The sequence below is a fragment of the Capricornis sumatraensis genome, chromosome 1, assembly GCF_032405125.1.
Source record: "Capricornis sumatraensis isolate serow.1 chromosome 1, serow.2, whole genome shotgun sequence".
Lineage (NCBI taxonomy): Eukaryota > Metazoa > Chordata > Mammalia > Artiodactyla > Bovidae > Capricornis > Capricornis sumatraensis.
The window spans coordinates 34,042,780-34,054,994 of record NC_091069.1 but is presented as its reverse complement, the minus strand read 5'-3'; the positions used below and the strand labels follow the sequence as shown (position 1 = coordinate 34,054,994).

Below are 12,215 nucleotides of genomic sequence, written 5' to 3'. Positions count from 1 at the left end.
TCACTTTCACTTTTCACTTTCATACGTTGGAGAAGGAAATGGCAACCCACTCCAGTATTCTTGCCTGGAGAATCCCAAGGATGGTGGAGCCTGGTGGGCTTCCATCTATGGGGTCGCACAGAATCAGACATGACTGAAGCGACTTAGCAGCAGCAGCAGCATCATAGCATTCACTGAGTAAATCACTTAAAAAATTTTTTTGTCAACATGAAAGGCAAAAATAAGTGGTTATCTTAAATTTGTATCTCTTTGGCAGTGAAATGGACTTTTCCTCCCAAGTCTATTGTTCATTTGCATTTCTTTTATAAAGTATCTTTCATCCATATTTTTATTGTTGCTTAGTGCTTTTCTTACTGCTTTGTAATTCTTCAATGTTTATGATAAGCTCAATAAGGCAACAGAGGCCTTGACCAGCCTACCAACCAAACCATTCCATCTAACAACAGCAGAATACATATGCTTCTCAAGAGTACATGGGAGTATTCTCTAGGATAGCCCACGTATTAGGTAATGTCTCAATAAATTTAAAAAGATTGAAATCATGCAAAGTATGATTAAGGTAAACTACAGACTTCAGATAAGTGCTGGTGATAGTGGCATGTCAGTATAGGTTCACTGCTGTTGACAGTGAGGGAACCTGAAGTGCCAGGGCAACGACACGGTGCTTTTTGCTGAATTTTGATGTGAACTTAAAACTGCTGTAAAAAAATCTATTAAAAATTAATAACTTGTGTACTAAAATAGTAAAAGTATATACTGAGGTATATCCAACATGTTTCAACTCCTAATTCTAATAGGTAAAATATTCAATAGGTATTTGCTCATACACTGAATGATGAAAATTCTTTCTTATACCTCAGGTCTGGGCAATGAAACCACAGGTTAAGAATGGAACACCAGATACAGAAAAGCAAGGTCCTTTGCACCCTCAAGTCCTTCAGGGAGCAGAACCAGGAAGGTGATTAGAAAATGAATTCATCACTTTAAGTGTTCACTTAAATCCAAACTCCTTCAGGAGAGATAAGACATATTAAAATGCTCAGAGGTCATCCAACCATTGCAATTTCTGTATTATTGACAACTGGGTCACTCTGGAATAGGGCAGAGCAGGTATGCCTGTCTTTGTGGGCAACGCTCCATTCTGAGAATGGTGACATTTGGGAAGAGGCTGGCAACACCACAGGCATGAGTCCAGCAACATTATCTATCCATAGTAAGTCAGGCTCCCCCTCCACCCACCCTGCTCTAAAGCTGAAGCTGTAGACAGGGTACAAGTAGCCAAAAGAAACCAAAAATATGCATTGAGACTTAGATAAATGGAAAGAAGTGTTGAGATATAATATGCAAGAATAATATGTATTCTGCTGTTGTTGGACAGAATGGTCTGGTTGGTAGATTGGTCAAACTAGTAACTAAAGCTAATAAGAGATAATAGTACTCAAACTGCCCTTCAGTTACTTGATGTGTTATCTGTAGAACTCCAGCTGTGTGTGAAAAGTAAAGTTAAAATGTCTAGAAGTGATCTTCAAGATGTCAGTTGACTTCCAGTAACACCAGTCGTCAGTGTGCCTGCCTGCCTGTCTGTCAGCATCAGTGTACACTACCAGTCTATACTCGTGCAGCTAACTGGCTTGGCTTGGATCCCTGTAGAGTTGTGCGAAAGTGAAATATCTACATGTCTGATCTAGCTTTAATGAATAGCAGGTGCAGTGGATAGAGGAAACATTCTGACCATTCCAGTATCAGGTATCTATCCAAAAATGCCGATTGAGGAGTCAGTAGCGTCCCTGTGAGAGGCTGTGGAGAGCCCAGTTAACCTGAGTTAAAGAAAAATGTTGTATCCCAGGATTACGTTAGAAATTAGATGACTCCAATAAGGTAGTAGTGTACACACTAGAATCCAAGGAAGCACTTGTAAGTGGGATTCTCTGAGTTGCTGGATTGAAAGTCCAGTCCAGCAGCCTCGGTTGGACTTGATGTCATTGTACGGGATGGCCCTGCACTGGTGCCAACCCAAGCTCACACCGGATCATTTTCTTCAATTTGTCTTGAATTCAGGCCAGTTACTAGGATTCACTCAAGAATTGAAGCCATCCAAAACTGATTTTAGGTAAAGAACTGAAGCAATGGAACATGTTTGGGGACCTGTGGACAGTCCTGCTAGCAGGCCTACACTTTGGTCCTTCATGAGGTGGGGTTTCTTTTTTTTTTCTGGGAAAAAATGGTCATGGCTGACTGCCACTACAAAAGCAGGCTTCTGCCCAGTGTGGTAAGTTACATCCTAACAAGGAAAGGAAGATGTTACAGTCCTCATGACTTCCCTTTGTGTCAAGATTTTGCTATGCTTGTTGCTGGATAATCCTGGCGCTGAAAAATGGAGGCAGCACCACAGGGCCACCTGTGAAAGGGAAAGTGGCAGCTGGCCATCACCCCTGCTAGTCATCCCAGGCATTCGTGATGGGAAAGGAACTCAACCCATGGATGCTGAAGTGGGCAGTGCACCTCTAAGACTGCTTATATTCTTTAAACACTCAAGGAAAGAAACTTCAGGCGAGAACTGAAAAACCCGTGCAGTTAGCTGACTTGTAGTCTCAACTCAAATTAAAAGGGACATGGGTGATAAACCGTTGACTCATGTGTCTCTTGGAGTTCTGAATCTTTCACTCACTGCCTATAAAATGAACCAATTAATAAATGAAGGTCCTGGCAAGGAAGGAGGCATCCTCTGATTGCTGGCCAAAAGTCCTCTAGGACACTCTCCCCGACTTTTCCAGGCATATAATCCTCAAGCTACAAAGGCAATCTTGGGACATGAATCACAGGACAAGTGAGACGATAAGTGAGCAAGTAGGGTGTCTAGAACCCTTGACAGGCCAAACTTTAGAATGATGGAAGCAGGCTTTCCTTGCCAGAAGCTCAACTACAGCCAGAGGCTACAACCTTTGGGAGGGCAGAGGGCCAAAGAATGTGTAGGAGCTCACATTTTGTCGTCCTGTCCACAACTGTAGGAATTTCTATATGAAGCAGCACAGAGAAAAACCAGAAATCAAATCTGTGTCCTTTATTCCACCAAGTGGGCACATCCACAAGCCACATGCTGTGTCCTGTCTCAACAGGTTGCTGGATGGTTTCCTGGGCCTGAGGAACATGACGACCTGGGCTCTGCTCTCCAGACAGATGGCAGGGGTGGGCAGCAGAGAAGGGCTGAACACGGAGGTTGAGACCTCCCCAGCACTGAAGGGGGACAGAGAGCAAGGATGCAGGACCATGATGGCAGGGACAGTAGGCGCCTTGAAGGACCTAAGTTGAACATTTTCAGGTGAGAGGCCTCTCCACCCAGGCCTCCATGTCCACGGACAGCCACACCCAGACTGTCGGTAGAGACAAAGCTGCTACCGCTCACTGTGGTGCTACATTCTTCTAGATTCTTCTAGAAGTCCCTTTTTTTTTCTGCCGTGGTTAAGGTCTGGGAGCAGGAATCATTTGTCAGAATGCAGAAGCCACTTGCTGAAGTCCACCTTTTCAAGATGAGCTGTTTGAGGCTTCAAGAATGAGAGAGAAGGAAGTGAAGAGCAGAGACAAGAGAGGCTACCAGGCCCAAGGACAGAGGCTGGGAGCCATGTGCAGTCGGGCAGAGCAGTGGTCAGTGGAGTCGTGGGTTGGAGGCTGAGATACCTCTGGGCTCATTGCCACCAAACCGGAAGAACCGAGGCAGAGGCAGCCTACCACCTGCTGAGGAGACAGAACTTAGGGACCAAGTAACAAAGACTCCGGTACAGAATTGCCACTCTCTGCCCCAACAGTCTCCAGTGGTCTGCTCCAGACAGAGCCCAGTGGCCAGGGAGGCAGGGCCTACTGCTGGGATATCATGGCAAGTGCCCAGTCCAAGAAAGCCACTGTGGTGTCCTGTAGTCTGAGCCAGGTCCAGTGGGCAGCCTCACTGAGCTGTGTCTTCAGGCAGTCCCAAGTCACCTCGCCTCTGGGAGGAAAGCAGACATTTTGGGGGTTGGGAAATTGTGATGTGCAGCTGTGTCAAGTCAAAGAGCTCTAGCTCATACTCACAACCCAGATCCCAAAGTGCCCAGGGGATGCGCAGGGGGCAGGGCAGAGTGAGAAAACCAAATGGGGAGCTGTGTCCCTGGAGAAAGGGCCTGGGGCCACAGGCCTCCTGCTGGAGCCCTGGGGTAGGGTCTCACCTGCATGCCTCGTGGCAATGCTCCTGGATCTGGGCCAGGGTCTCAAGCAGCATGTGCCATGTGGGCAGCAGGATGCTGTGGTAAAGAAACAGGAGCAGCTCCCTCAGAGAACGGACCAGCTGGTTCAGGGTGTCAGGGAGCTGGGTCTGTACCTGGACCATGGAGAATGGACAGGTTAGAACAACAGGGAAGGCAGTCCACATGGGGCTGCACCTTCCCAAGAACACAGCCCATCCGGCGAGAGGTCAGAGCCTTCTCCGACCTCTGTGTCTCCGGCTTACCCTCTGGAAGAGGTTGGCGAGGCTGTCACTGAACCAGGCAAGGTGTGAGGCACAGTGGGCAGAAAGGAAGCTGACGGTGGCATTGGTGTGGGCCCAGGCCAGCTGCAAGCCAGGCCTCACCACAGTCAGCAGGTGGGAGCCCCAGGCTGGCAATGTCTTCTCCAGCCAGCTGTAGCGGAGACACAGAGGGAGGAAGAAGGTGTCTGGAGTTTCCCAAGCAGGCTGGCCTAAGAACAGCTGGGGCAAGGGAGGCCTTGGGAGGGGAAAACCACAGCGGCTTCCCATTGATTGTCAATGCCATCACCACCCTTAACAGGCAAGCCCTCTCTCTTCCACGCCTCCCTCTCCCCGCCAGGTCCCCTCCCACCCTGACCCCCGGAGGTCTCACCTGTAGCCCTGAAGGCTGTAGGAGTAGATCTTGGTGCATGCTTGTTGGCCAGCAGGCAAGACACCAGATGACTGAAGCAGCCGGCCAGAAAGGGAGGCTGCAGAGAGGGGGCCTCGGGTGAGTGGGGAGGTTAGCGGGGCAGGGACTGGGGAGGCAGGCACTACAGGCCCCAGAGCAGGCCCAGTGAGGGATGGGGTAGAACTGGACATGCTCACGGGGTCGCAGAGCTGGCTCCACTATGCTCTGGAGCACATGTGGAGGGAGGGATGCAGGCCAGGGGAGCAAGAAGGGTACAGCCAGGTGGAGCTGTGGACTTGGGCATTAGGAAACCTCGGGTTTGAGGGTCAGCCTTTCTACTTCCTAGCTGTGATCTTATGCTAATTGGTAAATCTTTCTGAGCCTCAATTTCCTCAGAAATTAAAAACAAGATAACACTACTCAAATAAGACCATGAATATGCAAGGATTTCTACAATGCAAAGCACAGACACATCTGTTAGAAAAACGTCTGTTCTGGAGTGTGTGCGGGGGCTGGGAGTGGTACATCCAGCTCTGTGTCCCTAGAAAAAGCCCCTGGCTATCTCCTTTGCCAGCCAATCCCTGCTTACCCTGGAAAGAGCTGTGTGACCGGAAGTCATGGCATAGGAAACCTATGGCAAAGACCAGCACCAACAGGAGTAGCCGTGTCCAGGGCAGCCGGAAGCCCCGAGCCTGCTGCAACAGACTCTAAAAGGAGAAGGGGCAGGTTGCAGTGGTCAGAAGGGAGAGGGGCTGGCCCTGGCCTCCTAAGGCAGGCCTCAAGCTAGGCCTTCCACAGAGAGGATCGAGCCCTCACACTACTCCAGAGGTGGTGGGGGCTCCCGCGGCAGGTGGGGCAGGAAAGTTATACAGGTCCAACCCAGGGTGTGCAGAGACCACGAGGAGAACAGTCTATGGGTGGTGGTGGGAGGCGAGGGCAGCGGGCTGGGCGCTGGCACCTTGCAGGCCGAGTCGCAGGTGACAACATCCTGATTGCTGCCGCTGCCCTTTCTCAGTAGATCCTGGTTGGTAAGCTTGAAGGACTGAATGGTTTCTTGCAAAGACTTCTGCGTCTGTAGAGTAAGAGAAGTCTAGGCTGAGAACGTTAAGATTTAGCCCACGAGGGAACCCTGAGCTTCCATTTCGCTTAGTATTCCACGCCAGAAGTGCTAACAGAGTGCCTTCCCAGAAAGCGGGGCCAGTGGCGGAGGGTACGAACCCAGAACCCAGACAAGGCCTAACCTGCCATGTCTTCCCAGCTCACCTTCTTGGGAATCCGCTCCCAGGACCTGAGCAGGTGCTCCAACAGCAGGCTGTGGGGAAAGCACAATCCTTTCCCATCAGGAGGCCCACCTGGCCCCTCCCGTCCTCCATGGGCCCCAGCTCCTTCAAGTTGAAAGACCCTCTATGCCCCGTCCTCCACCCCCACAGAGGAGCAGCTTCCTGGAAGCCTCCCTGCAAAGCCCCCACAGGTATGAGCCTGAACAACAGTGACAAACATCCCCCTTCTGCTTACAGACAGGACACATCACGAAAAGTGAATTAAGGTTTCTCTGTGTGGATCGGAGGCAGGTGACCCCACCCTCCCACCTGCCTGGACTGTGACAGGTGCTTGGGATAGAGCTGCCGCCATACGCTGGTGCTGAGGGGGTCCACCATCAGGCACTCGGTCAGGCTTCTCAGGAGCTGCACAGGAGATAGAAGGGAGAGACCGCCGGACCCCGGGCAATGGTGGGGAGTGCTAAGAGCTAACTTCCCCTCTTAGTGCCAAGTGGGGCCCCCCAGGCAGCACTCCACCCTGAAGGGCGGAGAAATTGTGCCCATACCCTCAAAATCTCCAAGAGGCTGTAAAGGGGAGGAAGGGGCTCCTGAGATCAAAATTCACTTGTCTGCAAGGGACCATGAGAGACTGGTCAGATCTGAACAGGCTGCCTTTTCAGCTCCATTCTTCCGAGGGTGAAGCATAAGGGAGCCAGCAGTTGGCTGTTGGGACCAAGCTGGGGAGCGGGGCAGAGAGGAGAGAAAACAGGCTCCCAGTAGCAGGGCCTGTCAGCAGATAGGGACCTCACAACAGACCCCAAGAAGGAGAAAGGCACCTCCCACCAGCTCCTCACCTCTTTCTTCATCTCTGGAGGGCAGCCAGGGGTGGCTCTGGACAAGAAGGAGGGGAAGTAGGTATGTAGCGTGGATTCCGGCTTTGCCCCAAATGCCAGCACCTTCAGTCGTGGGTATAGCTGACATAGCTGCTCCTGCAGGCTGTGGAGGGGGTTGAGAGGAGAGCTGAGCATAGACTCTAACTGGCTTTGTGTGCTGTGTCCCTTGTGCCTGCTGCAAAGTCCACACCCTGCCCAAGGTGGTGGTCATGAAGGGCCTTGTAATGGTTCTGCATCTTTCTAGACTCAGAGACTTCTTGGAAAATCTGCTCAGTCATGGGTCCCCTCCCCAGAAAATGCCCACAGGCCAATCACCATTGAGGGCCCATGTAATTCCAAGGGTTCAACGATCCCGTGAACATGTGGGTTGATAATCTCAGATTGAGGGCGGCAGGAGGTGAAGGGACAGATGTAATGTCCTAACCCTCTGCTGGGGTCCTTCACAGCAGGTTGTGCCCTGGGACAGCCCTACCTGGGAGTCAAGGAGTTGTTGGGCATATAGGCAAAGTCCAGAAGTGGGAAGAGGTCCTTGGGGCCAATCATGCCAAATCCCTTGGTGAGGTTGGGGTGCATCCTGTGGGGGAGGAAAGAAACAGGCTTACTGGGGAACACCTACCCTGGTCACGGTCCCAGCTAAGAACATCTAAGAAAAAGGGCATAAACTCCACTCTATCCCCCCAACTTCCTGGCTCCCTCCCTTTCCTTCTTCACCACCATTCTGACTTGGGAGGAGCTGGTCCTGATGCTTCTTCATATCTATGGAAACCAGGATCACAGCATCCCATTCTGCTGAAATAGCTACCTGAAAACACCCTGGGCTTGCTCTTCCCCTACACTCCCAATTACTCACAGGAGCAGCCGATCCAGGTATGCAATGGCGAAGGGAGACAGAGACTTGATGCCCAGCACAGGCAGCATAATCCCAAGCCACACTGTGGAGACAAAGGTCAGGGAGGAAGCCTCAAGATTGGATCCACTGGGGACATTAAAGAGGAACTTCCAGCTCCAAAACGTTTCTATCTTTTACCTCTCAGTCCCTCGGTGAGGTTGGTAAAACCCGCTTGACCCAGGGCCCACATGATGGTCAGACACTTGGCTGGTCGGCTCTGGTGGGACCTCAGCAGTTCTAGGAACTGGGGAGACCAGTGAGGGAGGCAGGTTGGGAAAGGGCAAAGCACCAGAAGCACCCCCAAAGCCAAAGAAGACAGAATTCAACTGGGAGAGGACAATGGAGCCATGTGGTAACGTGGCGGAGTGACTCAGAGCACAGACTCTGGCACCAGGCTATGGTCTTCACTCACATTTATCACTTACAAGTTGACCAACTCTACAAAGTAACTGACCCCTTCTGTGGCTCAATCTTCTCATCTACGAAATGGGAACAATAGCGGTACCTACCTCATATATGCACATAGTGCTAATGCCGTTAGCTAACTACTTGTCTTACAGAACCTCCCGCATCCCTTAACTGGGTTCAACAGAGTCAATTCTGCCCAGTCTCCCCAGTCCTGGCCTCCCAATGGCCCCATCACAACACTGAGCTCACCTTGCCTAGGTTCGTGGTGACAATCTTGGGCTTGTCTTGCAGAATGGCCTGGATACAGATGCGGTAACCGTGCAGTGACTCCCCTGGAGATACACATTCTCAGACCCATATATACTAATCAGCACCCCAAACCTGTAATCTCCCTTTCAACAGCTGAGAGCCCAGAACCCAGGCCCAGGGAGTCCTAGCATCCTCCTTCTTTTCCAAGAGTGCTGGAATTAGCATGTTTCTCTGCTAAAACAGAACCTCTTCAGGTACTCTAGAAGCAGGAAAAAGGGGATTAGGTTCCCAAGATAGGACTGGCCTAATTCTCATGGGACCCTCTCACCTGGAGTCTTATCCAGTTCTTGTAGCATGGTGAATAGACAGTGGTCAAAAAAGAGCTCCAGGGATCCTGCAGCCTTTGCCAGTAGCCCTCGGATGATGCCACGCAGCTCCCGGCTCACCAGGCTGTAGGGATAATCTGGGGTCGATAGGCATCACATGAGAGCTAGCACCAGAAGCCTCTGCTAGCTCTGAGGCCTCTGCTTTGCTCCCTGAGAACTGTAAGTGAGGGCAGAGGTCACTGCACTGTGGCTGGCATCCTCCCTATTTCAATGAGGCCCAGAAACTTTGAAGCCATGCTAATCTGAGGACAGCTCAAATCACCCAGGTAAGTCAGGGCAGTGGGGGTCATGGGGCTCAGTTACTAAGTAATGCACTTACATACAGCCCTTTCAGAATTTTCTTCAACTCATCTGGAGAACTAACCGTGAGGATGCTGGCTAAGTGTGGGTTCACTCGGAGGTACTTGGAGCTTGTAGTTGAGATAGCTGGCCAGGTCCTTCAACCACACAGATGGGTTCCCAGAGAACACACTCTGGCTCTTGTCCAGTTCCTTCTGCAGATCTGCCAGGTCCAGCTGCCAGGAACACAGGCCCCTCATGGTGAGTTGCAGGTGTAGAGTAATGGGGTAGAGGTGGGGAAATGGTTGAACTAGGTGGTGGCAGGAAAAACAAAGGGTTTCTGCTTTTCGATGCAAGTATGTGGAATGCCATACTTTTGTTGCATCCAGATCTTCAGAAACTAGAGAACAAGATAATTGTAACTGGTGATCTCAAGAACTAATACTCTTGGGTCCCTCACATGTTCAAGGGGAGAAACAGCAGACCGAAAGCGAAAGATCATTCCTTCTCTTGGCGGGAGGAACCAGTTTTTCTAAACCCTCTGTGTATCTCTGGATTTTCCAGGTTTTCCTCTCACTAATCTATGGTTCTCTATAAACTCATTCCCTTTCTATCCTAAGCGCAGACACTGCATCCCACTGGGTTTCCATCCTTTCCTGAAGGCCTCCTCTTAGTCAGCAGTGTCCCTCATCCCACAGGTCCCTCAGCAGCCCGTCCCTGTCCCACTTCTTTCATCCTCTCTACTCCTCGGGTCCTCATTCTTCCCCTGCCTAAAGTCTCGGCACACTCACAGCTTTCAGTGCCTCCTCCAGGCTGCGAAAGCGGCCCTGCTTCTGGTTCTGGTTGGTGAGGGTCGCCACCTTCTTAGCCTGCTTCTTGTTCCCCGGTTTCTTAGGCTCCACAGCAGGAGGTGGAACCTGCTCCTTATTCTGCCGCTTCAAGATTTTCTCAAAGCCCCGCTCATACAGGGTGCTTGTCGTCTGGATTGGAGCTGGGGTAATGACAGGCAGAGAAAGGGGGGGCAGCCCTGAATCAGGAGGGCCTCACAGAAACAGTGGTCCCTCCCCACACACTGGCACTTAATCTCCAGAGAGGAGCCTGCCTCAAAGCCCCTTCCTGCACCCTGCTTAAGGACCCCTCCTGGTGGCTTCTTTCAGTTCCCACAGCTCTTGAGTTCATGGGCTCTTTCAGAGATAAGGCATTTCTTTATTAGGAAATCAGAGTACGGGAAAATTGGGCAGGTGGGTGGTGTCCAACACAGAGGGCTGGCTTCTTTATTGAGTGGCTACCAGTTTGGGAAATTACAGTTTTCCCATCTTGGTTCTACCCCAGTTCCTCTTGGTTCTGATGTGACAGTTCCATAATCAACAAGTGGCAAGCATTCTCTGCTCCTCCAGGAGGCTTTGAGGAAACAGGCACCGCTTGGAATAATACCTGATGGGTGTGGAGATGCGTACGGTGGATCATTTTCTCCCACTGCCGGGCCTCATGAGGGTCCGGGTCCCCACGCCCACCCCCTACCTGCAGGTTACTTAAGGCGGGGGCCCAGTGTGTGATGAACCAGACAGCCTCTCCGCAGTTCCCGGACACCTGCCCGGCGAGGCCAGGCTATAGGGCTCGGGGACAGCTGGCAGGGAGCGTGTGCTGTCTGCTGAGAGTCCGAAGACCGGAATCCCGGTCCCCTCAAACAAGTGATCCTGGGGAAGTCGTCTAACTTCGTTGGGCCTCAGTTTACTCATGTGAGTGGCGAGGACGGCGACCTCCCTCGCGCTGTCTACCTCTTGTGAGGGTCAAGAGAAACGCCAGGGGAGCGCCGGCTGAACTGGGAGGTACCGATCCGCAGGAGAGCTCGCGACTCCAGGAGCTCAGGGGTGTTTGGACCATCTGGGTCCCGGTAGCTGCTCGCTACCACCCGGGGTGGGGAGGTGGGGGGCAGACCTGGGGCGGGGCGAGGGCTACACGGGGCGGCGGGCTGGGTGGGTACTCACGGGTCAGGTCGTACTTCCATACTCCGTTCGCCTCCCCGAGCGCCCGGCGGTCCCCTCCGCCGCCTTTACCACTGCCGCCGGCCCCAGCCCGCCGCCCCTTCTTCACCACCTCCCAGCGCCCCCCACCTGCCGTCTTGGCCGCCATAGCTCCGACCCTCCCGCCACGGCCACCTCCCCGAGCTTTCCGGTCCGGCGCGGAGGCGCCGCGCTCTGCCACGTCTCCTCGCAGGGCTTCGCGGCGCGTGACGCCACCCGCAAGGCAGCTTGGGACTTGTAGTCGTTGGTGTTTGCCGGGTTCTTCCAAGCTAGGGGTCGGCGCGGAGTCAGGAGCCTTTCTCAGCAAAACAAAACAAAACAAAACAGCCAAGCAAAAGATATTGAGATGAGAGGCTACTGCTTTCGGACAACTTTTATTGAGCCAACCAGTCCATCCTAAAGGAGATCAGTCCTGGGTCTGATCAGTCCTTCATTGGAAGGACTGATGTTGAAGCTGAAACTCCAATCCTTTGGCCACCTGATGCGAAGAGCTGACTCATTGGAAAAGACCCTGATGCTGGGAAAGTTTGCGGGCAGGAGAAGTGGACGACAGAGGATGAGATGGTTGGACGGCATCACCGACTCAATGGACATGGTTTGGGTGGACTCCGGGAGTTGGTGATGGACAGGGAGGCCTGGCGTGCTGCGGTTCATGGGGTCGCAGAGTCGGACGCGACTGAGCGACTGAACTAAACATGGAAGTATTGGGTGACTTGGTGAAAATTTAACTGTTTCTGGTTTTCTTTCCGTTCTAGCTGTGCATGAAAGATGGAATGAAAATAATTCTTCTCAGCTCCTGGGAGAGTTTGTGGATGAAATGCTCCCTTCCTTCCAGGAAAGTTGCTAGTTTTTCTGTTGCTAAAGAGTAAACTTTGAGTTTAACGAGCTATTTAAAAAAGCTATTGTGAAGGAACAGGGAAGAGAGACGGAGCTTGAGGATTCCTC

At 52.0% G+C, this 12,215-nt stretch overlaps 1 protein-coding gene across 2 annotated transcripts; it reads right to left on the bottom strand.

Moving 5' to 3' along the window:
• Nucleotides 1–3,071: 3,071 nt before the first annotated feature.
• TMEM214 (transmembrane protein 214) lies at nucleotides 3,072–11,379 on the bottom strand. 2 transcript variants are annotated; one of them, XM_068965836.1, is made up of 17 exons: nucleotides 11,235–11,379; nucleotides 10,038–10,237; nucleotides 9,332–9,482; nucleotides 8,910–9,044; nucleotides 8,582–8,664; nucleotides 8,063–8,168; nucleotides 7,886–7,967; nucleotides 7,508–7,609; nucleotides 6,997–7,138; nucleotides 6,477–6,568; nucleotides 6,147–6,195; nucleotides 5,842–5,955; nucleotides 5,473–5,590; nucleotides 4,866–4,962; nucleotides 4,478–4,646; nucleotides 4,197–4,348; nucleotides 3,072–3,979 (listed from the first exon to the last, which is right to left on the bottom strand). In XM_068965836.1, the coding sequence occupies exons 1-17, from the start codon at nucleotides 11,377–11,379 to the stop codon at nucleotides 3,853–3,855; spliced, it is 2,064 nt and encodes a 687-aa protein (XP_068821937.1). In that variant the 3' UTR covers nucleotides 3,072–3,852. The 2 variants fall into 2 exon arrangements, with proteins under 2 accessions (XP_068821937.1, XP_068821946.1); XM_068965845.1 differs by lacking the exon at nucleotides 8,910–9,044.
• Between the last annotated feature and the right edge of the window lie 836 nt (nucleotides 11,380–12,215).